The sequence below is a fragment of the Podarcis tiliguerta genome (genome assembly GCF_965153285.1).
Source record: "Podarcis tiliguerta genome assembly, chromosome: 16".
NCBI classification, from domain to species: domain Eukaryota; kingdom Metazoa; phylum Chordata; class Lepidosauria; order Squamata; family Lacertidae; genus Podarcis; species Podarcis tiliguerta.
The window spans coordinates 14,633,152-14,660,979 of record NC_139549.1 but is presented as its reverse complement, the minus strand read 5'-3'; the positions used below and the strand labels follow the sequence as shown (position 1 = coordinate 14,660,979).

Sequence of the window (27,828 nt, the reverse complement as noted above, 5' to 3'; positions counted from 1 at the left end):
CCTCCTGATGTATATTTTGCTTTGGGAGGCTTAGTTTGGTCAGAACTGAGTATACACTTCCAGAGTTAACACTAAATACAATACTTCTGGTAAATGAGCCACGATAGCTTCTATAGGGCCGTGAAATTTTTGTGTCCCGGGCTTTTTAGACTCATCTACCTATGTACTGGGACGCGGGTGGCGCTGTGGGTTAAAGCCTCAGTGCCTAGGGCTTGCCGATCGAAAGGTTGGCGGTTCGAATCCCCGTGACGGGGTGCGCTCCCGCTGTTCGGTCCCAGCGCCTGTCAAGCTAGCAGTTCGAAAGCACCCCTGGGTGCAAGTAGATAAATAGGGACCGCTTACTAGCGGGAAGGTAAACGGCGTTTCCGCGTGCGGCTCTGGCTCGCCAGAGCAGCGATGTCACGCTGGCCACGTGACTCGGAAGTGTCTTCGGACAGCGCTGGCCCTTGGCCTCTTTGAGTGAGATGGGCGCACAACCCTAGAGTCTGTCAAGACTGGCCAGTACGGGCAGGGGTACCTTTACCTTTACCTTACCTATGTACTATCAGAAACAAAAGGGGCGTATTGGGGACATGAATTTTTCCCCAGCTCTCCTAACCGAATACCTTGCTCCTATTTTTACTTGGCTTCCAAATCTCATTGGAATTTACCCACCCAACAACTGCTGCTTTTATCCCTCCCCCAACACTACCAACAGCACACAACAGCTATCTGAGCTTCCCCGCCCCTCAATTTTTCCACAAAAGCTGCCCTGTTTTGCCCAGTATCAGCATTTGCTACTTGGAATGCCTTTTAAGCATTATGCGGCATCCTGAGGAAGCAAGCAGCAGCTCGCTAACATCTAATTTCTTAGTCCCATCGGGTTAAATACAGCCTCAACAGGCTCCCAGACTTCTCCAGAGTGTACAACGTACCAATTTAGAGAAGCTGAGAGGGATGCATTCTGCCCCTGAGGTTCCCCAACACCGACTATCAACACAGCAGATCTGAGGAAGCTGGATCAGACTGCATTATTCGCCACACTGGGTTCAGTCCCCACCAGTTAGACAGGAGTACAGCGGGGGGGGGGGGGGAGCAGAAAGGAAGTTCACACACTTTATAAAAGCTAGGTTTATTGAACCCTTAGGTGCAACAACAGGAGGGCTGGAGCCACCGCAGGCCCTTCCGGGGGGTGGGGAGTGATGGCCGACTGCTTTCAGAGAGGCGATCTTGTTCACTTGTACCCCTCATTTCCGAAAGAGACGGGTGAGGTGCAGAAACGGCCTGGTGCGCCTGGATGGGCAGGCAAAGGGAGCTGAGTGTGGGGAAGCCAGGGCCCTTGTGCCTTGTGGGGCTCAGGATTCCCAGAAATGGGCATCAGCCTGTGCCATCTCCAACAGATACTTCTCCAGGACTTCAGCATCTTCACGGAAACGGTCGCGGAAAGATTTGATGAGCCCCGCTACACTGCTTTCGTACTGCACCAGTACGACATCTTTACCTGGAAAGGGGCGGGTAGGAGGAGGAGAAATGATCAAAGTCAGTAGATAGACCATTCCAGATGGGTGATGCTCTTTCAGGGGTATCATTATCTCGCCACTCCCTAGTGGGTCCAATTTGACAGGTGGACCCACCTATCAATCACCCGGTATCACTACAACACCAGGAGCTGGTCACTTTGACGTCCCAATTGCTGGGACTTCAAAGTGCATCAAAGCACTGCAATAACCTCTTTGGCTGTTTGTAGACTGTCACCCCCACTTGTCCCGCCGCCCTTTTGGACATATGAAGGCCTTCAGACAGCTCCTGTTGCAAAGCATCTTGAAACTGAGCAGGATTTAACCCCTGCTCATTAGCATGTCAGCAGGGATTAAATGTTGCTGCTTCAGCTGAGGATATCTTCTCTTTCTGGGAATGGGATGCACAGCCAATGCCAGATTTAACCCTGCCCTCCCACCCATCAGCTGACCTCACCAGGGACACCAGCTGATGGGCAGGTGGGCGTGGTTTGGGGGGAACGGCCGTGCAGGCCAAAAGTGGGCCTGGATTTTAATCCTACACAGTTAAATTAATCTTGAATTCTGATACTTTAAAAATAAATAAGCAAACCAATATTTATGATGCCACCTTAGCCAGATTCGCTTAACGGCTGAATCAGTTGAGCTAGGAAATACCCAGCAGAGAAGGATAGAATCACAGAAAGGTAAAGTTGGAAGGGACTCCCCAGGGGCATCATTCATTCATTCATACTTTTCAAGTTCATACATTTCACTAATTTTTTACATTTCACTAATTCTACAATCATTTTGACATTTCAAAACTTTACTTCCTTCCCCCGCTTTCTGCGGTTCCTTAAATTTATTTTTACTATCTTCTGCATATCCAAATTAACTTAATTTGTTCATTTATTCATCTTCTTTAAATATATACTCTTATAAAACTGAAGGTTACTACAATAATCCTGCCAATGCTTTTATCTGTTTATAATTCATCTGTAAATATTCAATAAACCATTTCTGTTCTTTTATAAAAGATTTGTTATCTTGATTTCTTATTCTTCTGGCAAGTTTCACCATTTCTGCTTATCCCATAAGTTTTTGCATCCATTCTTCCTTTGCTGGGACTTCTGCTTCTTTCCATTTTTGGGCAAGTAACATTCTTGCCGCTGTAGTAGCATACATAAAAAAGTTTCTATACATTTTTGGTAGTTCTGTCCCTATAATTCCCAAAAGAAAAGCTTCTGGGTTGTTGTTTTTACAAAGGTTATTTTAAACATCGTATGTGTTGGTCTTGTAGTAAGGTTAAAGCTTACTGGGAAATGATATATAATGAAATGAAAAGGGTGTTTAAAACAATCCCCGAGGGTTATCTTAGTCCAACTCCCTGCAATGCACGAATCTTTTTCCCAGTGCGGGGCTCAAACCCACGACCCTGAGCTTAAGCTGTGCTCTATTGACCGAGGAGATATGCTCACCGCTGCTCTTACCTTCCAGGCGGGTGTTTGCTTGGACAAACAACTTGCGCTCTTCCTTGCGCAGCAGCACAGTCTTGCGCAGGCTCAGGAAGCGCTGGGGCTCCTCGTCCGTCACCGCAGAGTACGTCTCGTAGAGGGTGCGCCCACCCGCCACATCCGCTGTGGACTTCAGCACCTTTGGAACAGAAGAGCAGCACCCTGCTGGCTCAGCCTCTCTCTTCCCCTAAGGTAAGAGAGACCCTGGGCCCATCCTTCCCTCCCTGGCCCGTACCTGCAGTTTGCGGAGAAAGTGCTCCAGCGCAGGTTTCCCTATTGTGGTGATCTTGCTGCGGTCCAGGGACACCACTGCATCGGGTTTGCCGTCTCTGCCTGTGGTGTGTTGCAGGGATACCAGCCCCCCGCCGGCTTCCAGGAGAACCCTCAAGATGACAAAGCGCGCCTGCATGTGGGCCTGCCGTGGCAGGAAGGCAACACAATGCCATTTAGAAAAAAGGAGCTTTACTTCGATATAGGATTACAGCGGCAAGACTTTTATACGCACAAAAATGGAAGGAGTCGCCATTACCCACAATGGAGGAACGGCTGTTGAAATGACTGGGTTTAGCCGAGGTGTCGACGTGTTTAATCAGAGAAAAGTCACTGCCAACATTTACTAAAGACTGGAAACTTCTTAGGCACTTTTTGCGTGAGAAAGAAACCCAAATGGTATTTGGGTTTGAGGACTCAATATAATGTTGGCTTACAGAAAGTGGATTTGTTGGGTGTTATCTTGGAGTGGGTGTGCTGAAAAATTTATACATAGCGTTTTTTTTTTTTCTGTTTCACCCCACCCTCTTTCTTTCTCTCTCTTTTTCTTTCTCTCTCTTCCTATCTCTTTCTCTCCTTTTCCGGTCTGTGTTTTAATTAAGATTAGCCTTTGAGAGAAAAACGATATTGGATATTAATTTTTGGATTCCTTTTTCAAAATTTTAATAAAATCTATTTTTTTAAAAAAGGAGAGGCGAGGAGACAAGGAATTCTCAACTGAGACTGTGAAGCAATTACTCTCAAGTCCAGGCAGACAATAGGGAGCAGGGAACTAACCTTTCCTCCGGGCCAAATTTACCAGGTGGGTAAAGGTTACCCACTTGCCATTCCCCTGATGCCACAGGCCTCTCTCCTTCCCACCCAGGGATATCTTTCCTCTACCCATTCCAGCATCAGGACCGCACCTGCCGCCATGTTCCGGACTCCGGGGTGTAGAACTCCAGCGCCAGCAGCCCAGCACGCACCATGTTCAGCCAGTTAATGTAGATCACATCCTCAGCATCTTCTCCTTCCAGTTCAAAGATCCTTGTGGGCAGAGCAGGAAGAGGAAGGATTATCACAGCAAAAGGGATGGGAGGGGGGTCAGAGCTGCCACCGCCTCATAATAAAACACATCCGGGTTTGCAAAGTGCCCCCCCCGGCGATTCAAATTGTAGGGGGGCAGCCAGAACGTCAGAGAACAGAGGTGGGAGCTATTAACTCTCTTGCCTTGGTAAAAATTGCCTTTTAAATATTGTGCAATGACTTTGGCTAGCTGGGAGGAACATAAATTCTCCCCATGAATAAATAAAATATCCTGAAAGGCAGCATAAAAAAAAGACCTAACAAAAACTTAGCAGTCAAGTTTTCCCCAGAGCTAATAGTTTTGTCCAAAACAAGGATGCAGGCCAGGGGGCCAAACGGAGCTCTCCAGAACTCTCTATGTGGCCCTTGGAACTCTCTGCAAGTCCCACCTGCTCACCAGGCCTGCTTCACACCTTCCTTGAGACTTTTAGCCTGGCTGGGAATTTGTCCTTGAACTCTGACAATGCCTTTTGCTTGTCCTGCATGGGAAGAGTGGATGTAGAAACCAGCTGACCTTACCAAGTAAAACTTGCATCCACTGCCCGCCCCCCTTTTGCCTCTGGCAATGCCCATCACTGGGATGCAGGCCCCAAAAGATTGCCCAGAAGGAAACCTGGCCCTCAAGACGGAAAAAGGCTTCCCAGCCCCGGTTTAAAATCTTTATTATCTGAAATAAAAGCCCCTCTCAGCCACGGCCTGGGACTTTGGGGGTCTTGCCTGCTAAGGGCTCCATCTTGTGCTTCTCCTCCCCCCCCCCCACCCCACATGCCGCTGCTACCTCAGGTCCTCACCCCAAGACCTCCTTGTTCAGGCACAGGTACAGCCCCACACACTCGGCCCGACACTCCTCGTAACTCGATGCAACGTTCGAAAACTTGCTGTCCCATGTCTCACCGCCTCGGTACCAGCTTCTAATCTATGGGGATAGGAGAAGAGTGAAGGGCCAGACAGCCGCGAGTGTCTTGGACAAGTCAGCTGTCTGAGGGAAGGAGCAGCCCTGTCCTCCTGATCTTAAAATGGTCACCTGCTCTGCTCTGGACCAGATCGGTGGGCGGGGGTTGATTCTCTAAGTCAGCCAGAATCTGCATAAAACAGAGCTATGGGCTTGCTTTCCCCCTCCTCCCTCCTCCTACCTTCTTCCTTGTGTGTCGTGCCTGCTAGTTTTGAAGCCTGAGGCTATGGGTTGTTGTTGTTATTTTAAAGTTGCTCTTCCAGCATTTTTGGCTAAAAAGTAGGGTTAGGTTTTTTTAAATAAAATAGCTGTCACATGAATTCTGCACCTTAAGGGGCAAAAATGCTGATCCCACAGAGAGGAAGCGAAAAACCACATTCTATATTGTAGAATAATACAGTGGTACCTCGGTTTTCGAGCGTCTCAGAAGTTGAATGGCTTCCACTGCGTTCCCCCGCCCCCACCAATTTTATCTATTGGTTTTGCAGGCCGCCCTTTGTGCCTCGGTTACTGAACATTTTGGAAGTCAGATGATCTCCCGGAACGGATTACGTTCAACAACTGAGGTACCACTGTATATCAGTGTAAGATATACAAATCATTATAATTTATTCTGCATCTATTGGTTACAGGGAAGGGCCATGAGCTACACAGGGGGCTGATTTCCTCCACCACCACAAAAATCCTCCCAAGTTCTATTCCGGAATTTAGAACTTAAGCACACATGTGCTTTCCAACTCATCTGTTCCACCATGAGGGCTAGAAACCTGGGGTGCCCTTTCCCCCCCTATTTCTTTAAAAGGACACTGAACTCTAGGTCTCATGCAGGAACAGCCGAAGTGGTGCAAAGGACAATAAACAAGGGGGGGGACTTCTTTAAGAAGTCACAAGCCCTTCTAATCCTCACAGGAAACATGTGAAGGCGTTACCTGTTCTCCTGTTTCTGGGTTGATCACTGCCTCGTGGTCAAAGTTGAAGGCCCCCGAGTCATCCTGCCAGGACAAAAGAGAGTGCGCTCAAAAACTGAGGCTGCTCATAATGAAGGACAGAAGCAATTCTTGTTGGAGGGAATGTAGGTGTCAGGGAACTGCCATCGGAGCTGGAGGCGGAGAGGAGGCTCCAGAGGGATGGCGGAGAGGGTCCCAGTAGGGAGAGAGGTAGCCCATCCGCTGGGGAAGGAAATCAGCGTAACACCAGTGGAGAAGGGGGGGAGATGGGGGAATCGGAGAGGTGGCTCCAGGACTCCTCGCCGGAGACCAGCGGAGAGGGCACGAGTACTCCGCTGCCCACACCCACTGTGCGCAGAAGACTTCCGCGCAAGCAAAGTAGGAGGAGACTGGGCGTCAAACAGCTTCTATGCTGGAAGAGGTTCAAGAAACGCCCACTGACGGATTCTGCCAGCGACTGAGGCAGCCACGGAACTTGGGGCTGTCCAGACAGAAAGGGTTCAACCAGGCAACCTAGCCAGGAGTAACAGCAAGTTACGCACGAGCAACCCCTAGAACCATTACAGCAGGCAACAAGGATCTTTCATACAGCTATGCTGGGATTCCCTGAGAATAGCTGCATACTGGAATTTGATATTTAAATGAATGAATACTGTAAAGTCCATTGGTTCTTCTTATTCCCAATGAGCATGGAAAGGGGGTCACGAGGAATCGGTATATAAAACGCTAATGGCTTTCATGTAATGGGCTGCTCGACGAGAAATTGCAAAATCCTGGAAGCTGGCGGTCAACTTAAATTTTGAGGAATCGCCCCGGAGACTTTTGCAGGTAAATTGGCGTGCAATATGAAACTGGCCAAAGGAAAAGCAAAAACCCTTGACTTTTTTCCTAGCTGGGGAGCCCACTCATGGAATACATTAAGGGGCATAATACAAGGTTTCCCTCTTTCATCTGCCTTCCTGAGACTGTGCAGCACAGGCTGAAATGGCTTCTGTCCTCTGACACCCAAATTTCTTCTGCTTTGGATATCCTCAAAAGCTTGTTTTTTTTTGGGGGGGTTAGGTGCCCACCTGGACAAAGAGCTTCCCGCTGCCGTGACCCAGGAGTTCATGGAGTCCAACTTGAACCTCGAAGGAAGGCCCCTTCCACTGGATATAGAGATCCTGCAAGAAGATTTGTAAATAAATAAAGCTGGCTGCTTCATTACTCCCCCCAGAGTTTGGGACAAGAATTTTTAAAAATGCATTAAAAATCAGTGAAGAATCCTTGCATGACCCACTCCTGCAACAACCCCCCACCCCATTTTCCCTGCCCCTCCGCAAAAATACACCCCCTCGCCCAGACACACACACACCTTGTCCTCTTCTGCCAGGAACGTCAGCTTCTCCTTCTGCGTGGAGTAGGCCACGGCCAGCACATTCCCCAGCGAGACGTTCTTGAAGCCGTCTGTCTGGCGGATGTCATCATCTGGGAAAGGGGAAGAAACAGGCAGCATCTGTTAAAACTGGGCTCTGCGGGGCTAGAGCTTCTCCACTTTGCACCTCTCATTTGCAAATCACAGGCTTTGTCTCTTCCCCCCCCCCCGCTCTCCGACTTGACAGGCCTGAGAAAAAGCGATGTTTTGCAAGCGACACCGCAGAGCAGGGAAGCCCACCTGCTGACACCCAGGTCAAGTGGGATCGCTCTTCTTCCTCATGGGCGGGAGGTAATCTGTTTAGTGCTGAGCTGGGGGGGTTGCTGAGCTCTCCCATGAACTCCAGCCTCGTGTTTAGCAGGATCAACCACCCTTCGCATCAGGATCACAGGGGCTGCCTTAAAGCGCCTTTCAAAGGGGCTATTTGAAACAGCAAGTGCTTCTCTCACTGGGAGGAGACTCCTTCCACCCCACCAATGCCCACAAGGAAGCATACAAGATGCTTCAAACAGCACCTATGAGCAGTTATTTCACTGCTGTTCATCAAGGGCTAGCGCAGATTCAATCGCCCTACATGGGTCGTCAGCGACTTTCGCTTCCTCTTCCTATTCACTTACCAAACGGCAATCCCTGGTCCTGTTATTCTAGCTATGTTTAGGCCTGTGCTGGGACAGGGGTATGTTCCTACCGGCTTCTCACCAGCTTCTCTTGTCACTCTATCCCTTCCGGCACACTTTTGTATTTTGTTTCCCCAGCGACGATAGTCCAATTTAGGAAGCCATGCCGCTGACCAATAATTTAATTTGGCCCTGGTCCAGGATACTCCATTCCATCCTGCCCCCCACCCTACCGTCCCTTAGTCACGGAACATGCTTTGTTCTCACTGGGCTGCTTTGGGCCCCTCGATCTCACCTTGGAGTCTTTCCTCCTCTCCCACCCATTTTTTGGTATTTTCACAGTCCTTTTTACAGGCCCCGTCAATGGCAGGGAAGGGAGAAAATGAGCGTTTCGCCAGCCCTGCGAGCAGCACTTCAAGGCAACACTTCTGGAGTTTCTCCTGCTGCCATCTTGTCAAGGTAGGATAACAACAATTATTTGTGCAGTTGTACCTCTGTTTAAGAACTTAATTCGTTCTGGAGGTCTGTTCTAAACCTGAAACCTTTCTTAACCTGAGGTAGCACTTTAGATAATGGGGCCTCCTGCTGCCGCTGCGTGATTTTTGTTCTCATCCTGAGGTAAAGTTCTTAATCCAAGGTACTACTTCCAAACACTATAACCCAAAGTGTTTGTAACCTGAAGCATTTGTAACCTGAGGTACCACTGTGTCCATCTGACCAGGAAGCGACTCTTCAAGGTCTCCCCCTCCCTGCCTGGAAATACTGGGGATTTGATGTGGCACCTTCTGTATGCCAAAGGGAAATCCTTGACCACCAAGTCCCAACCCTACCCCACGGCCTGCCACCTTCCCCCCCCCAAACCTGCCACCGACCAGATCCTCACAATTTGGGATGTTGATGCCGGCAGGGATCCCGCTCCCGGCAAAGGTCAGCACGTCAAGCGAGGTGAAGTCAGGCTTCAGGAAAGTGTCTTTCTCGAAGGCGCGAGGCCACGGCAGCTCCTCCAGCAACCGCTCAGCCGCCGCCACAAGACGAGCGAACTTCGCACTCATGGCCTTGTTCACAACCGCAACGAAGCCTGGGGGGGGGGAAGGGTGGAGAGGCACTGTGAGGAAGCCCAGTCTTAAGGGCCTCCATTTCTGGCCCCACCCCCATTCCTGCATTGCAGGGGCGTGGACTAGAATACCCTTGGGGTCACTTCCAACTCTACAATTCTATGATCATCTCACCAACATGTCTCTTGGCTGCTGTCTCCCCATAGGCCAAGCCTATGAGGTCAAGGTAAAGGTACCCCTGCCCGTACGGGCCAGTCTTGCCAGACTCTAGGGTTGTGCGCCCATCTCACTCAAGAGGCCGGGGGCCAGCGCTGTCCGGAGACACTTCCGGGTCACGTGGCCAGTGTGACATCGCTGCTCTGGTGAGCCAGAGCCGCACAGGGAATGCCGTTTACCTTCCCGCTAGTAAGCGGTCCCTATTATCTACTTGCCCCTGGGGGTGTTTTCAAACTGCTAGGTTGGCAGGCGCTGGGACCGAGCAACGGGAGCGCACCCCGCTGCGGGGATTCGAACCGCCGACCTTTCGATCGGCAAGTCCTAGGCGCTGAGGCTTTTACCCACAGCGCCACCCGCGTCCCGAAATGAAATAGTCCCCAAATTCTACTTGCAAGAGCAGAAAAGACTTTTGGTGTGACGATCTGTGGATAGCTCGGTTGGCAGAGCATGAGACTCTTAAGCTCAGGGCGGTGGGTTCGAGCCCTGCGTTGAGCAAAAGATTCATGCATTGCAGGGGGGTTGGACTAGATGACCGCCAGGGCCCTTCCAACTCTGCAGTTCTATGATTCTATGGTCTCTTCGAAAGAGAGAGCGGCCCATATGTCCCCCTTCTGGGGCGAAACAAAGAATCTCACTGGATGTGGAGATGGCATCCTCCCCAAGTCTCCAACCCTGCCTCCACCCAGAGCAGGGTGATGCGTTGAGAGAGGGGCGGGGAAACATTTTTGGCCAGAGGGCTGCTTTCCCTTTGGGGGGGGGGAGCACATGCTGGGGCAGTCAGGGCCAGGGGCAAAAGTGGGCAGAGCAATGGACGTAAAAGTTACCTTTGTACAGTAGTTTATGCGCACACTCACCCCTCTTTGCCCTCCCTCCAGGCAAGCAGGAGGCATTAGCAGAGTGCATGGACAGGTTCCAGCCAGGCAAAAACATTCAAGGAAGGTGCAATTCAGGGCTAGCAAGGGCCGAGAGCTGGGGAGGGTGAACCTCAAGGGCCAGACAGAGAGGCATTTGGCCCTTGAATCTGAGGTTGCCCTGTCTCCAGGTTAAGGCTAACCCAACAGCCCAGACCCCAAACTTCCCCCTGCACAGGCAAAGTAGTAGTAGTAGTAGTAATTTTATTATTTGTACCCCACCCATCAGACTGGGTTGCTCCAGCCACTCTAGGCTGCTTCCAACAAATATAATTTGTGTCTTGGGGGGCGGGTGTTGAGGGGAGGCAAGGGTGGGAGAACAATAATGCTGAGAACTTTAATCATTGTTATCGTTATACTGAGAGGGCTTCAGGGCAGGGTTGGGGAGAGACGGGGAAAGCAAAAGAGGGCATCAAATGGTCAAAGACTGGCGTGAGATCGTACTACTCGCAGGTGGGGAATGGGGACGTTGAGCTAATACAGTACCTTCAAATTCCCCACGGGAACCATAGGGATCTCGGTAGCTTTCGATGAAACCTATATAGCTGTGGACACAAATGAATAAATAAATAAATGGTGGGGAGGGAGAGGTTCTTTAGCTTAGCTATACCTGGGGCAACTTCCCCCCAATCAACAAGGGAGGGTGGAGTAACACTCCCTATTTTCCCAGTTCCTGGGAAGCAGCATTCATTCAGAACACACCCTGAATCTGGATTAAGAGACTCCATTGATCTGTGCAGCCCGCCAGACTCACCTCTCCACGATGGGCCCCTTGTCGCGAATCCAGCAGCGGGAGCCTTCCTTGTGGGCCACGATGGAGCCTTGCGTGAAACTGGCGATGTAGTGAGACAGCATTTCCGCCTGCGTGGGGTTGGCTGCGTGACGCTAGCAGGGAAAGAGGAGAGGGTCAGGACTCAGGCCCAACCAGCCTGAGGCAGATTCGCCCAGCCCTAGATTCTCACCACCTGCCTTTCCCACCATCCCCTAGAACGCAGCTGCTCATAGGCCTTGATCTTTTTATTTTATTTTTTTTAAGGAAAGATCTCAAATGGAACAGGTCAGCAGTGGCCACAGCATTCAACTTCTGGATAATCTCAGTTGTGGTTTATACAACAATACTCAAGGGCTGAGTCTTTCCATATGAACCTATCCAGTCCCTGAGATCATTCTCTGAGGCCCTTCTTCATGTGCCTCCTCTCTTTGAGAGGTCTGGAGGGTGGCAACACAAAAACAGGCCTTCTCTGCAGTGGCTCCCCGTCTGTGGAATGCTCTCCTCAGGGAAATTTGCCTGGCACTTTCATTATACACCTTTAAGCACCAGGCAAAAACATTCCTCTTCAACCAGGCCTTGGACTGACTGAAATCCAATGCCCTTTTAAAATATATTGGGGAGGGGAAATTATTGAGTTGTTTTTGTTATGTACGGTGATACCTTGGGTTAAGAACTTAATTTGTTCTGGAGGTCCGTTCTTAACCTGAAACTGTTCTTAACCTGAAGTACCACTTTAGCTAATGGGGCCTCCTGCTGCTGCTGCACCACTGTCGTGGGATTTCTGTTCTCATCCTGAAGCAAAGTTCTTAACCCGAGGTACTATTTCTGGGTTAGCGGAGTCTGTAACCTGAAGCGTCTGTAACCTGAGGCACCACTGTATTTTGTGTTTTCATATTGAGATTTTATGTTGTGAGCTGCCCTGAGGACTGTGGGAATAGGACAGTATGTAAATTTAATAAATGACAACAGCAACAACAGGTCTCTAGACCTCATGGATACGCTTCGAAGAGAACAGGCCAACGCATGCTGAAGACTTAGGGTCACGCGTGTTGCTAAAGGTACAGCTGCCACCAAAAACGATGAACATGCCACATATGTTCCCTGCCTGTAACCTGAAGCAGTGCTTAAAATCCTGCACGGGGGTCTCAGTTCCCTGCCTCCACTCCCCATCACAGGGGCAGTCCAAGGTGAGCCAGGAAAGCCCACCCCCTTCCCCCTCACCTGGGCTTTCTTCAAGTTCTCCACAACCTTCTCCAGAAGCGGGGAGTAATCTCCTCGGGTCACAGTGAAGAAGCAGCCGCCAAACTCAAAACATTTAATCTTGGCCGACATGTCAGCGTCAAGCTGAGAATCTGGGTGGAAGAGGGGAGGAAGGTAAACTTTGCAAGGGCTGTGGGGGTGCGCACGGGGGGGGGGGGCGCGTGTGCAGGAAGTCCCAAGCGTGGATTAAACAAGGCTGCGCAGCCAAGGGCAGCCCCCCCCCCCCTTGGCAGAAGCTGCCTGGGTTTCCAGTGAGTACACAAGAAGGGCCCTGCTGGAGTAGGCCAAAGGCCTATTTGCTCCAGCCTGCTCTCCTCCTCACAGTGGCCATACAGGCCACACAGACGGCATGAGCGCAACAGCAACTCTCCACACTTGTGGCTCCTAGCGGCTGGCATTCAGAGGCATCCTGGCTCCCACAGGGGAGGCAGAACACCCTCTGCAAATTTGTCTGCTCTCTTTTTTAAAGTCATCCAAGTTGGTGGCCGTCCCTGCCTCCTGTGGGAGCAAATGCTGTAGTTTCAACTATTTATTTATTAATTTTATTTTCTAAAATGTATATGCCACTTAACTGTAACCCTCCAAAGCCACACATTGTATTTTCCTCTTGCCTGCCCCAAATCTTTATAGACATTCAGCTTCACTGGGTGGTTCCGAGTTCCAGTAATAATGAGAGATAACACAACCTCCACTTTTTTCACACCATGCACAATCATTTTCACCTCTATCGTGTTTTCGCTTTTTTTTCTGAACTCAAAGTCCTAAATGCTGTAACCATCAACAAGGGAACTGCGCCAACCCCTTGAACATTTCAATTTCCCTTTTATTTAATGTTTTCTCCCGCTCCGCAGCTTCCTATCGGAGGCAAGGCAACTAGAGAAGTGCAACTGAAGCACACAGTATTGCAATTGCAGCCGCACCTTAAGATACCTGCCCTGTGTCAGCACCCCTGATTTCAACAAGTACTGGCAAAGGAAAACTTCCAAGTTTAGAGAAGTTCCTCCGACCTGGAGGATATTCCCCAGGTGAGTTAACTGATGGGTTGCTTTACAAGCATGGAGGACTCATCTTCTCCTCTGAGAAAGCACTGCCAGACAGGTATTTTCAAACTGTGCCTTTCAAAAGGTTCAAATTATTTCATGTGCTTATTGTAACCTGGAAATGCTATTAGAGAGCAAGTGTGGCATAATGGTTAGAGTGTTGGACTATGACCTGGAACAGAAAGGTGGTCTATGAACAACAACAACAAACAACAACAACAACGCAATCACTGGCCCTAAGCAGGGAGTGCTGTGAACATGCCAGGAGTGGGGTTGGGGAGAGGGCTGGTCTATGCGACCCAAAAAAACGCTCTTACCATCTGAAAGCACCGAAGCCAGACGAACCTCATAATTCACTTTGTCATCTACCTTCGTCTTAAAAAGCCTTGTGTTGTAAGCACTGATGTTCTGGGGAAAGAGTAAAAGAAAGTGAGAGGATGGAGCCGTGAAAAGCAAAACAAGCCGCCCTACTGTCTGGGGTTCTCAGGCAGAGAAAGGTCTTTCCCATCACCTGCTACCTGGGGTTCTTCCCAAGGGTACATCCCTCTATAGCAGGCGAACAAAAAAGCTGCCTTACACCTGGTCAGGTTATTTGTCCATCGAGCCCCGCAAGGTTTGAGATGGGGGTTTTCTCAACCCTACTGTGAGATGCCTGTTGTCTTTGTCCAGTAGTGATGTATGGAAATGAGAGCTGGATCATAAAGAAGGCTGATCGCCGAAGAATTGATGCTTTTGAATTATGGTGCTGGAGGAAACTCTTGAGAGTCCCATGGACTGCAAGAAGATCAAACCTCTCCATTCTGAAGGAAATCAGCCCTGAGTCCTCACTGGAAGGACAGATCGTGAAGCTGAGGCTCCAATACTTTGGCCACCTCATGAGAAGAGAAGACTCACTGGAAAAGACCCTGATGTTGGGAAAGATGGAGGGCACAGGGAGAAGGGGACGGCAGAGGACGGGATGGTTGGACAGTGTTCTCGAAGCTACAAACATGAATCTGACCAAACTGCGGGTGGCAGTGGAAGACAGGAGTGCCTGGCGTGCTCTGGTCCATGGGGTCACGAAGAGTCGGACACGACTGAACGACTAAACAACAACAACAACTGTGAGATGCCAAGGACTGACAAGGGTGACACTGCATGCAGTGCCCAGCTATGATGCCCCGATAAGACCCATTCCCTTGATGTAAACAGTGTGCCCACTGGGGCAGAGGACATGATATGGGGGACAGGAAGCTGCCTTATACTATGTCAGACTAGTTGCCCATCTAGGCTGCTCAACCCGGTGTAGAAGTGGGGTTCTTGCAGCACCTCAGAATCAAGGAAGTCCTGGGCCAGCTTTGCATCTTCTGTGGTGCAGTTTGCAGAGAAGTAAGTAGATGTGCCCTAGGGAGAAGAGAGAGGAAACACGGAATAAGCAGGATGCACCTGTCCTTGGAGTTGCCCTGGGCAACAGGACACCCCCCAAAAAAAACCACTTGGACTACTGCAATGTGCTCTACGTGGGGCTACCTTTGAAGGTGACTCAGAAACTACAACTAATCCAGAACGTGGCTGCCAGACTGGTGACTGGGAATGGCCAACAGGACCATGTAACACCGGTCCTGAAAGACCTACATTGGCTCCCAGTACATTTCTGAGCAAATTCAAAATGTTAGTGCTGACCTTTAAAGTCCTAAATGGCCCAGGATACCTGAAGAAGTGTCTCCACCCCCATCCTCCAGCCAGGACACTGAGGTCCAGCTCTGAGGGCCTTCTGCCAGTTCCCTCACTGCGAGAAGTGAGGTGACAAGGAACAGGCCTCCTTGGTAGTGTCACCCGCCCTGTGGAACGCCCTCCCATCAGATGTCAAGGAGCTAAACAACTATTTGACTTATAGAATACATCCCAGTACAGGGAAGTTTTTTAATGGTTGACCTTTTATTGTGTTCGTAATATTTTGTTGGGAGCCACCCAGAGCGACTGAGGCAACCCAGTCAGATAGGCAGTATATAAATAATAAAATTATTATTATCAAGCGATACTTGCTAACTTCCCCCCAGAACTGAGCATGCGGATGGGTTGAGCTTGGCTCTCTGCTTCAGAGATGGGGAAGCAGCCCCTGGGCCCCAGTCCCTTCTGAATAAACTTCTGGAGGCAACATGGCAGCGGTTGGCCAGGGGAATAGAGGGTGGAGCAATGAATGTAAATTTTACCTTTGCACAGGAAGCTAGTTTCTACAAACACAAACACCCCTCTCCAGCCTCCATCATGGCAAACAAGAAGCATTATCAGGGCACATTCTAGCCAGGCAAAAGGGAGGTGTACCTGGCCACAGAGCCCCAAGTGCTTTTGTGTCGGCTCTAGGGAGAACATGCGCTCTGCACAGCGGCCCCACAGGGCCTCCATCTCTTTTGGGTGGCCCGCAAACGCCTGGCTCGCCCACACCAGCTGCTTCAGCTTCTCCTGAGGGCAGGAAGGCAAAAATGAAAGGATTACCAGTGGCATGCCAGCAGAACCATACGGAGACTCCTCGCTCAACCTTGAGCCCCCAAAATACAACTCCCATCATCCCTGGCCACTGGTCCTCCTAGCCAGGGATGATGGGAGTTGTAGTCCAATAACCTCTGGGGTCCCAAGGGCGAGAAAGGTCGATATGGAGCCTCAACCTATCCGTAGGAGAGACTCCGCCCCCTCCGCAACCTCTCAACCAGTGAGATAAAAGGAGCATTCCAATTAGCTGGAAAAGATAAATGGCCCCTCCCTCTCATAGATGTCCTATCGCACCACCAACGTTCAAAAACTCCCATTGTTCTAGGCGCACTTTGTGACAGGGAATTTCATTAATGCGAAAAGTTTCTGAGCTCTGGGTGCAGTACTAAGATTTCAGATTAAAACTTCCACTGCCGGAAGGAAAGGAGGACCTTTTTCTGCCTCCCAACTTCCAGCTGCAATCTGAAGACTGGAGAAGAGACCCTCTTAAGAATATTATGGGGGTGGGCAGGGGATGTATGGCTTTTTTTCCTTTTTTTGCAGTCTTAAGATGAGGAATAGACCATGTGAAAAATGAACGCAAGATATTACTGGCAGTTCATTCATTTTCGGCTTTGTATTCTTGTTACAAAAATTCCATTCCATTCCATTCCATTCCAGCGCCCATAACCTAGGTTTAAGGAGCCATTTAGCTCCTAGCTTTCTTGTCTCAGTTTCTAACACTGTCCACTATAGACACCTGCAAACCTTGTACTCACCTTCGGAAGGTTGGGCACGAATTTGGTGTCCCCGAAGGATTTGTAGTTGCCCATGTTGGCATAGAAGGCGGCAGCGTAAACCAGGAAGGCCTGCAAGCAGCAACAGTCGTGAGAGCCTCTCCCTCCCCCTTAGCCATATTTTATAAAATCCCACCCCTCAAAAAATAATAATTATTTTTTTACAAACTTGGAATTGGGAAGCTATAAAAGCAGAGAGACCATATAACTACCTTCAGACAAAGGATAGAGTCCGCCTGCAGGCAAATTAGCCCAGTTCTAGAAACTCCCCACTAAACCAATTTTATCTAGCCTTTCGGCTCTCCAGATGTTGTTAAAAATCTGTTCCAAGAGTGGGAATTGTTTTTCAGCCTGAGGTCCACATTCCCTTCTGGGCAACCTTTTGGGAGCCACGTGCCATTGGTAGGCGGAGTCATAGACAAAAGTGGGTGGAGCAATGAATGTGAGTTTTACCTTTCCACAGCAGCCCACTTTTTTCTTCTTTTAATTTGGTTTTTTTATGGATTTTTTTTAATGCAAAAAAATATAATTACATCTGCAATAGATGTACCAATTTGGCTACGTATGGACATATAGCACTTACATTAAATGAAAGAGTCCCTATTTTAACTTGTAGACTAAGTTATGAGAGAATGAATGCCAGAGCGGTCACAAATAGTGATGTTAAATTCTCGGTAATAATCTTTTGGAGAATATTCTTGAGAATATTCTCCAAAAGATTATTACCGAGAATTTAACATCACCAGTCAGAAATACATTATGATGTACAATAACTTAGAGTAGCCCAGATTATAGACATTCACTCATATGCCCCTCTCTAACCTCCATCCCAGCGAGCAGGAAGCATTATCAGAGTGGAAGAGAATACTCCACTCCAGCAAAAACACTCAAGGAGGATGTGAAACAGGGCCAATGAGGGGAGCGGCCTGGGGAAGAGTTGCAGGGGCCAGACAAAAAGGCCTGGAGGGCTGCATTTGGCCCCCAGATCCTGCTCTTTTTCCAGCTTAGTGCCATGCCTGAGCTGGGCATCATGATTTGTTTTCCCATCAAAAAGTCCTGAGAACTTTCGGGTGTAAATTCCTCTACTATGTACCCCCACCCTCATCTCACCATTTCCCCCTAAACTAAAAAGCACAAGTTTCATGTGCTTAATTCATAGGAACGGTTCTCCAGACCCCTCCAGGCTTTTTACAACATCTCTTTTCAGAGAAGGCCAGCAGAACGTTCCAAACACAACAGACACAGTCCGTTCAGATGCTCACAATGTGGCTTGCTAAATCTAGATATGCAGGAGTCTTTGGCATAGCGCCCTTCGCTCCTCCCTTTGGGGCAGGAAGCCTCTAACTAACCACAGTTTCCTGTGCTGACTCAAGAAACAATGATTAACACTTTGTCATGAGCCAGAAAACTGCCGTATTTTTCGCTCCATAAGACGCACCCGACCATAAGACGCACCTAGTTTTTAGAGGAGGAAAACAAGAAAAGCTAGCAAGAGCCGCAGACACGCTCGCTCGGCACGGCTCTTTAAAGATAGAGCGGCTCTTGCTGGCTTTTCTGGGAGGTGGGAAAAGGGACTGATGGGCTGCCCTCCGTCCCTTCTCCCACCTCCCTGAAAAGTCAGAGCAAGCTGCACAGCTATCGCTGAAGCCAGCACATCAAGAGGGAGAGCTGCGCAGCGCCTCTTGTTGTGCTGCCTTCCCAGCGAAGCAGGATGAGGGACAGAAGGGAGCCCTTATGGAGCCCCTTCCATCCCTCATCCTGCTTTGCTGGGAAGCCAGCAGACCAAGAGGCGCTGCGCAGCTCTCCCTCTCGCTGTGCTGGCTTCAGCGATAGCTGCACAGCCTGCATTCGCTCCATAAGATGCACACACATTTCCCCTTACTTTTTAGAAGGAAAAACGCTGTCTTATGAAGCGAAAAATACAGTAAACCGACTTCTAACCAAGGCTTGTTCTGAAGCTGGCAACCATAGTTTATTGGTTCGTACACAACGGGGAGCTCTATAAGACTCACTTTTTCCCTCCTAAAAAGTAAGGGGAAATATGTGTGCGTCTTATGGAGCGAATGCAGGCTGCGCAGCTATCCCAGAAGCCAGAACAGCAAGAGGGATTGCTGCTTTCACTGCACAGCGATCCCTCTTGCTGTTCTGGCTTCTGAGATTCAGAATATTTTTTTTGCTGTTTTCCTCCTCCAAAAACTAGGTGCGTCTTGTGGTCTCGTGCATCTTATAGAGCGAAAAATACGGTAAGTGTGATCATCCAAGCACAGCTGAGTAGCCAGAATGTGGAAGAGAACCGGATAGACAAACCTCGCAGGACACATGCTGTCTCTAGTACCTGATACTCCTCGTCTGAGAGGCCGAGCGAGTGCGCCACCTCGCCTAACTGAGTCGGGTCCTGGGACCGAAAGAGCCGTGAGAGGAGGGCATAGATGGCAGGCGCTTCTGGGGAGGTCTGCTGCAGCACCACCAGCCCCCCGTACCAACAGGCCCGTGACAGGTAGTGAGCGTACAGCCTTTCCTCCGCAGATAAGAGGTGGAAGGCTTCGGCACAGTCCAGCATTGCGACGCCAATATCATTGGGCAGAACATACTGGGGATCCACCATCTTGCCAAACTGGGGAGAGAGAGAAAGAGCCATTAATACAGAACTAACCCTTCAGTGCTAACAAATGAACTTGAAGTTGCATTGAAGACATCAAACCTAAAGCAGGCAGAATGAATGAATGAAATTCATTATAGTTGATGATGATGATGATAATAATAATAATAGTAATAATGAAGAAGTAATAATAATAATAATAATAATAATAATAAAGAAGTAATATTATAGAGTTGGAAGGGACCCCTTCAATACAGGAATCTCAGCTAGATCATCTATGACAGAAGGCCGTCCAACCTCTGCTTAAAAACCTCCAATGAAAGATAAAAGTAAAAGGTAAAGATAAAAGGTAAAGGACCCCTGGATGGTTAAGTCCAGTCAAAGGCGACTATGGGGTTGTGGCGCTCATTTCACTTTCAGGCTGAGGGAGCCGGCGTTTGTCCACAGACAGCTTTCCACCCAGTGCCCGGTTTAGCATGCAGGAGTTTCATGTGTTCACAAGAACCTCTGCAGTCAGATCTCACCACCCAGTCTTCAAACTGGACCTTTTCCACCACTGACAAGGCAGATACATCTACCCACTAATTCACAATTACATGCAAAGCTCAATCCTGGAAGCTCATTCAAGGTAGGATGTAGTCTACCTTGATTTCAGCAAGGCATTTGACAAGGTGCCCCATGATATTCTTGTAAAGAAGCTGGCAAAATGCGGTCTTGACTATGCTACCACTCAGTGGATTTGTAACTGGGTGACTAACCGAACCCAAAGGGTGCTCATCAATGGTTCCTCTTCATCCTGGAGAAGAGTGACTAGTGGGGTGCCACAGGGTTCTGTCTTGGGCCCGGTCTTATTCAACATCTTTATCAACAACTTGGATGATGGACTCAAGGGCATCCTGATCAAATTTGCAGATGACACCAAACTGGGAGGGGTGGCTAACACCCCAGAGGACAGGATCACACTTCAAAACGACCTTGACAAATTAGAGAACTGGGCCAAAACAAACAAGATGAATTTTAACAGGGAGAAATGTAAAGTATTGCACTTGGGCAAAAAAAATGAGAGGCACAAATACAAGATGGGTGACACCTGGCTTGAGAGCAGTACATGTGAAAAGGTCTAGGAGTCTTGGTTGACCACAAACTTGACATGAGCCAACAGTGTGACGCGGCAGCTAAAAAAGCCAATGCAATTCTGGGCTGCATCAACAGGAGTATAGCATCTAGATCAAGGGAAGTAATAGTGCCTCTGTATTCTGCTCTGGTCAGACCTCACCTGGAGTACCGTGTCCAGTTCTGGGCACCACAGTTCAAGAATGACACTGACAAACTGGAACGTGTCCAGAGGAGGGCAACCAAAATGGTCAAAGGCCTGGAAACGATGCCTTATGAGGAACGGCTAAGGGAGCTGGGCATGTTTAGCCTGGAGAAGAGGAGGTTAAGGGGTGATATGATAGCCATGTTCAAATATATAAAAGGATGTCACATAGAGGAGGGAGAAAGGTTGTTTTCTGCTGCTCCAGAGAAGCGGACACGGAGCAATGGATCCAAACTACAAGAAAGAAGATTCCACCTAAACATTAGGAAGAACTTCCAGACAGTAAGAGCTGTTCGACAGTGGAATTTGCTGCCAAAGAGTGTGGTGGAGTCTCCTACTTTGGAGGTCTTTAAGCAGAGGCTTGACAACCATATGTCAGGAGTGCTCTGATGGTGTTTCCTGCTTGGCAGGAGGTTGGACTCGATGGCCCTGGTGGTCTCTTCCAACTCTATGATTCTATGATATTGCCACTGACCCACAGCCTCCCTCCTCCCAGCTTATAGCCAGTCCCTGCCACCGCCCTTCTGCAACACCAGCAGCTCACCTGCTTCTCTTTCTAGCTGCCTCCAACTTCCTGACATGCCCCCTTCTTTCCCCCATTCATAGCTTTGAACATGGGAAAATGCCCCCTGCGATACAGGCAGCCAATCCTCGAGCCTCCCTGAGAAGAACTGATGTCTAGCTGCTGGGAAACTAAGGCCCGCCCCTAAGTCCTTTCCCCACATCAGTGATTGGTCCAGATTTAAAAATAAACAACTGTAACCCCATTGTCCCTCCCCTAAAGTCCACAATATTATCTCCTCTTAAGTCACTCAACTTACGTTTTTCAAACAAGTGTTTCTAGCCAATCCGAGTCTTTGGGACAGGTAAGAAGGATACACAAAATCTACCACTCTGAATAAAAAGGAGTTTTCTGTAGAACCTCAAGCACAGATAGTCAACATGGTGCTGTTCAGACTGTGCACATAAATCGCATTTGCAAGGTCTAAAGCAGGGGTAGGCAACCTAAGGCCCAGGGGCCGGATGCGGCCCAATCACCTTCTCAATCCGGCCCGCGGACAGTCCAGGAATCAGCGTGTTTTTACATGAGTAGAATGTGTCCTTTTATTTAAAATGCATCTCTGGGTTATTTGTGGGGCATAAGAATTCATTCATTCCCCCCCCCCTTCAAAATATAGTCCGGCCCACCACATGGTCTGAGGGACCATGGACCAGCCCATGGCTGAAAAAGGTTGCTGACCCCTGCTCTAAAGGTTATTATTAATAATGACGGCAGTGCCTCTGGGAATGTGCAGAGTGCATGTGAGAAACCACAGCCAGCTCCATAAACTGTTTTGGGGCCCATCAGCTTGCCACAAAACAGCGAGCAAGCATAGGCTTAGCCCTCCACCCCCAAATGCATCTGAGAACATGAGACCTAATGCCTTTAAGATGCTTTTGAACTCCGCCTTCCATTTTCCTGACTGTCGTTGGCCATTCTGTTTGGGAGCTGATGGGAATTGGAGTCCAGCGACTATGTGGAAATTGCCATGTTGGCTACCCCTGCCTCAAAGGCTAACATATGGCACAATATCACAAGTACATATACCACAGGGGTTTGGGTATGTGTCAAACAGTGGTGCCAAAGGGAAATACAGAAAGCCCAGGAAAGGAATCCCACTGAATTGGAGCCAGTCCTGGTCACATCTTGCACCAGGCTCTACCACCATGGAGGACCCCAAGCACACCCTAGAACTTTTGGTGCCTCCGCAAGACTCCATCTGGGAGGACCACTTGCTCCCCAGCCGCGCCGGATCTCCTGGTCCCTCCCCACCAGGCTGTGCCCTCTCACACTGGGCCCTCACAAGCTCCTCTCTACCATAGTGTGAACCTCCAAAGACCGTGCAATCCCATTTCAATCTCTTCTCCTGCCGTTAGAAAAAGAGGAAGGGGAAATGGGCTGGGCTGGCTAGCTGCTTTCTTTGTTGCCTTGATCGTGGAATGTTGCATCAGAAATGCGGGCACCCGCCCTGGACCAAGTCGGTCCATCTAGCCTAGTATTTACACAGGCTGGCAGTGTTAGAAACTCAGACATCTAAGTTAGGCACCAATGGCTTCTTAAACCAAGGTTACAGTCGCCAAAATGGAATGTCTTGGGCAAGACGGCTCGAAAGTCTTATTTTTCAAAGGATGAACTGGCTGTGATAGATTACCAGTTAAACATCTGGCTAGTTCAGATGACAACCTTGAGCTAGGTTAAGAGCTCTGAGAACTTAAAGAAGAAAAGTCACTTGATCCATGGACAGTCCACACACACACACACACACCAGTTCCTACCTCTTTTTCTTAAGGGTGACACGGACTGTTCATAATGTAGGAGTATTCTTCAAAACTGAGAGCAGGGCAGTGGGGTGGATAAGTGAAGACAAGCTACAACAATTAACTAAAACATTGTTCATTGCCCCTGCTCAGGCTGCACAGAAAAAGCATTTTGGTTCCTGGAATTCATTCCGATTGTGCAGATTAAATATAACTGATAGAATTCTACAGGGTGCGGTTTTAGTGTGTGAAAACTGTCCAGATCCAATGATCCCCAGATGGCGGAGACGGCATGCGCCATCCTGGCACCCAGGCATCTGAACTTGGTCGCAAGTTGCCTGGTGCAAAATGCGCCTGGTGCCTGGCTTATTTGGAACACTGCTGACAACGCCTCCTGCTTGTCTAGACAGAGAGGTAGGTGTAGGTGTGTGAGTGTGTTTCTAGAAACTAGCCTATTGTAGAAAAGTTTACAACTTGTGGCTCCTCCTACTTTTGCCTTTGGCCCCGCCCACCACCAGCACATGGCCCTCGGAAGGCTGTCAAAGAAGAATCTGTGGCCCTTGGGGTAAAGTTGGGGTGGATTAGAGACCATGGGGGCTGTGGGTTCCCTCTGACCCAATTTTTCCACAACTGTTGCACTGCTTCCCAAATGCAAAACACTGGGGGTGGGGGAGAGAAAGAAGCAACCACTTTCACCAGCCCACTGGTTTTTCGAGCTCCACACAATGAACCCGGGATCTTTTGCATGCAAAGAATCTGCTCTGACCTGGGCTGAGGGTGCTGGATGACAACCTTCCTTCTTACCTGGAGCTGCTGCTTTGTGCAGGGAACAGTGGTCCCTCTTGCCTCCCTATCTTGGTGGCTTCAAGGCATTCCGGACTAAAACACCCTTCAGTTGTAGTTCAGAACATCTGGAGGAGACCCAGTTGGCAAAGGCTAATCTACTGCTTCCTGTCCTTGGGAAACTAGAGGTGCTGGGAAGATGCAGCCAGGCCCTAAAATCATAGAATCGTAGAGTTGGAAGGGACCACAAGGGTCATCTAGTCCAACCCCCTGCAATGCAGAAATCTTTTGCCCAATGTGGGGCTCGAACCCACAACTCAGGCTCTACTGCAGGGTTTCCCAAACTTGGGTCTCCAGCTGCTTGTGGACTACAATTCCCATCATCCCTGACCGCTGGTTCTGCTAGCTAGGAATGATTTTATTTATTTTATTTATTGAATTTATATACCACCCTATACCTGGAGGTTGGGAGTTGTAGCCCAACAACAGCTAGAGACCCTGGGGAACCCTGCTCTACCAACTGAGCTATCTTTAGCAATGCAAAGAGTGAGCTCTTTCACCAAGCGGCAACCCCTCCCAAAGATTCACAAACCTTTGTTTACTTATTTCATCAAATTTATGCACTGCTTGGTTGGAGGGTAGAAAACCCTCAAAGCTATAGAAGCTGCCTTATACTTGCTATGCCTTATATTAAGGCCTGGGGAACCTTTTCTAATGAGAGGGCCACATTCCCTTCCATACAAAATTCTGAGGGCCATTTGCCGGAAGCAAAAATGGGCAAAGCAACAAATGCAATTTTTGCCTTTTCTGCAGCAGGCTAGTTTCTGCACATACTCAGATTGCCCCTCCCCCTGAAACACCCCCCCTACACGCATTCACCAACTGTGCAAGGAAGCAGCACTACCAAAGCTGAATCGGCCTTTAGTTGACATTCCGGCATTGCAGGGCGTTGTACGAGATGTTCCCTGGGGTTTCTCCCAACTCTATGATCCTATGCAGCCACCGTGCAATCAGGCAAAAACACGTGTTATGTGTGTGCATGTATGTGTGAACAGCCAGTGAGAGGTGGAGCTTGGAAAGTTTCCAGTGCAGGACAGCGAGTCTGGAGGGTTGCAATGGGAGCCAGGCCTGCGTTCCCCCACTCCACCTGCTTTGTGCCACCCGTCCCTGTCGCTCAGCCTTGCCTGCACCGACATTCAGCAGATCTCCAGGCATAGGAAGCTGCCTCCTTCTTCCGGATCAGATCATCGGCTCCATCTAGGTCAATACAGCCCGCACTGACCGGCAGCAGCACTGCAGGGTTTCGGGCGGGAACGCCGGGGACTGAACCAGCGACTTTCCGCATGCAAGGCGGATACAGTACTCCACCTGTCAGCCACGGCCGCTTCCCCATCTCCTTGGAGCCAGGAAGGCGACGGGGATGGGCGGGAGGGAAGCAGCGAGCGAATCACAGAATTGAAAGGGTCCCTAAGGGTCATCTAGTCCACCCCAGGGCGGCCAGCCCTCCTGCTGTGTTCTTGGACCGGGGGGCAAGAGGAGGCCATATGGAGACCCTGGACATATGGGATTGATTGGACCCACCGCGCCCCGCCGGCCCCCCAGACCCTCCTCACCTGTTCCTTGCTCCCTCGTTGCTTCCAACTTCCTGCCCCGCCCCCTCCTCGCCCTCATTCATAGCTTCACTGTCAGACACGCCCCTGTGGCCCAGCCAGCCAATCCCAAGGCCCTTTCGGGGGGAAGACTGACGTCAACGTTGCTGGAAAAGCGGAGTCCCGCCTCTTGCTTCTTCTCCTCTCCCAACGATTGGCGGCTGCTGCTTGCTTGTTCGTTTCTGCAGAGCTATGGCCCTGCCCACTTTCCCCGCCCTTTCTTTTTTTTTTAAGCTGCACGCTTACCCGCGAGGAAAGTGAGCCTTGCTGAGCGCAGGTAGATTTTTTGCTTGCATCCAGAAAGGCATCGGAATGCGTGGTCAGTCTCTTACAGCTTTATCACCACCCTTGGTTGGTTGGTTCTTAATGGAGTTGCAGGAAGCTTACATCAAGCCCCTTCCAGACGTTCTGTTTATTGTGCATTCATGATTATTTGTTCTCGTGATGGTACCGGAGTGGTTTCGCGCCTTCCCACTGTCGATGCTGTTTGTACCTGCAAAAGTACCAGGGCAGACCAACTGCTTCGTTTCCAAATCAGTGCATGATCCTTAGCTTCCTCCTTGATCTTTTCATACCACAAATGTTCTAAGGTGGGGTGTGCCCAGGAGACTGTATGTCCTGCTTTTGTCACGCTATGGCTTATGTCCCTCTGGATTGCAATAAGTAGGTAAGCATCACAATACAGCTAATAATAGTGGATCCACCACTAATGAACTATTATCGCACCAATGACATGTTGCAGAAAACAGCAGGCAAAGAAGAGTCTTTCACCTCTTACTGCTTTTTTTAAGTGATGGAGCACATGTTTTTGCATGCAACTCTTACAGAGATGAGATGAGCCAAAGAGCTTGCTTACTCCCACTCTCCTAACACATGGGTAGGCAAACTAAGGCCCGGGGGCCGGATCCGGCCCAATCGCCTTCTAAATCCAGCCCACAGACGGTCCGGGAATCAGCATGGTTTTGCACGAGTAGAATGTGTGCTTTTATTTAAAATGCATCTCTGGGTTATTTGTGGGGCATAGGAATTCATTCATTATTTTTTTTCAAAATATATTCTGGACCTCCCACAACTTCTGAGGGACAGTGGACCGCCCGGCCCCCTGCTGAAAAAGTTTGCTGACCCCTGTACTAAAAAATCTGGGAAGGGCTTTTGAAAGGTGTTAGGCCAACTCATTGACTTAACAAAACAATAAAGAAAATAGTTGCTAGCTTTCTCCTTTCTGTAGCAGAGAACCTATAAAGATAAACTAACTCTGTAGTTTAACTCAGCTTGTATTAGAAATTGTACAATTTTGATGCCCTAACCAGGTCTGTGACCGTGTAACATTTGTTGTGGTGGCTTTTAAAGCCTGGGGTTATTGTGTGCTGCAAAACATTTGCTGTACCACATTGTGAAACTATGGCTGTTCCAGGCTGTGGCTATTTTGGGGTGGGATTCAATTACATACCAGCAAATTTTGGATGTGCTATCAGTTGATGGAGAGCTGTTGTGCAACAAACCCACTTGCCCCAGAGAGCAAACTTTTTGCAATAAGAGACAGCCAGGAAATCTGCTGGTAAGTGTGATAGCACTCACTATGAGGCAACATCATGCAAATAAATCAGGATGAATGCTGAATAAACAGGTAGTCTGGAAACACTTGGAGCACTCCTGATTTTTCATGCTACCTTCTGACCCACAACTGATTTATGTTAAAACATTCCCCAACATAGGCACAACATAGGTAACAAATACACAAATTATGGCATGTTCTAATATGGAGAAACAGGGAAATATTTGGTGCAGGATTCTTTAAAACAGGAGTGGGGAACCTTTTCACACCAGAGGGCCACAGACCCTTTTGGACAAGCTTCTGAGGGCCACATGGTACTGGTGGGCAGGGCCAGAGGGAAAAGTGGGCAGAGCAACAAATGGAAATTTTACAGTAGACTAGGGTAGTTTCTGTACTGTCAATCCTCTGTCCAGCCAAGCAAGAAGCATTAAAAGGAGTTCAAAGATGCATTCTAGACAGGTAGGGAGCGATGTTTCAAGGGCCAGGTCGAGAGAATTAGAGGGCCACATTCAGATCCCAGACCTGAGGCTCTACTCCCCTTCTTCAAAAAGGGCAAGAATTAAACAGCAGTAGACAGTGTCAGAAATCCTTTGGCGGTGTGTGCATGAGCGGTGGACCCCTGCTGGGGTGTGGGCCCCAGCAAATACCTGACGCTGAGGTGCACATACCAGGTTTGTGTTTGACAGGTTTGAATGACAGCTACTCTGCAGGGAGGCAAGTGGGAAGGGCTTCTTCATCCCTGCTCCTTTTTAGCACATCAAACCTGGGCCCTTCCAAATGCAACTACAAGCCATCTGTCTAGCACAGTACTGCCTGCTCTGACTGGCAGCAGCGCTTCCATAGTTTTTCAAAGGCAGGGGCATCTTTCCTAGC

General features: G+C 49.2%; 1 protein-coding gene across 2 annotated transcripts; it reads right to left on the bottom strand.

The window, feature by feature from the left end:
• Positions 1-1,095: 1,095 nt before the first annotated feature.
• On the bottom strand, positions 1,096-25,439 carry DPP3 (dipeptidyl peptidase 3). 2 transcript variants are annotated; one of them, XM_083417061.1, is made up of 18 exons: positions 25,365-25,439; positions 19,089-19,367; positions 16,736-16,825; positions 15,813-15,950; positions 14,817-14,891; positions 13,826-13,916; positions 12,430-12,560; positions 11,191-11,321; positions 10,923-10,981; positions 9,138-9,332; positions 7,578-7,690; positions 7,294-7,386; positions 6,206-6,268; positions 5,116-5,240; positions 4,165-4,285; positions 3,225-3,404; positions 2,966-3,128; positions 1,096-1,480 (listed from the first exon to the last, which is right to left on the bottom strand). In XM_083417061.1, the coding sequence occupies exons 2-18, from the start codon at positions 19,356-19,358 to the stop codon at positions 1,335-1,337; spliced, it is 2,184 nt and encodes a 727-aa protein (XP_083273187.1). In that variant the 5' UTR covers positions 19,359-19,367; positions 25,365-25,439; the 3' UTR covers positions 1,096-1,334. The 2 variants fall into 2 exon arrangements, with proteins under 2 accessions (XP_083273187.1, XP_083273188.1); XM_083417062.1 differs by lacking the exon at positions 25,365-25,439 and adding an exon at positions 21,215-21,345.
• Positions 25,440-27,828: the final 2,389 nt, after the last annotated feature.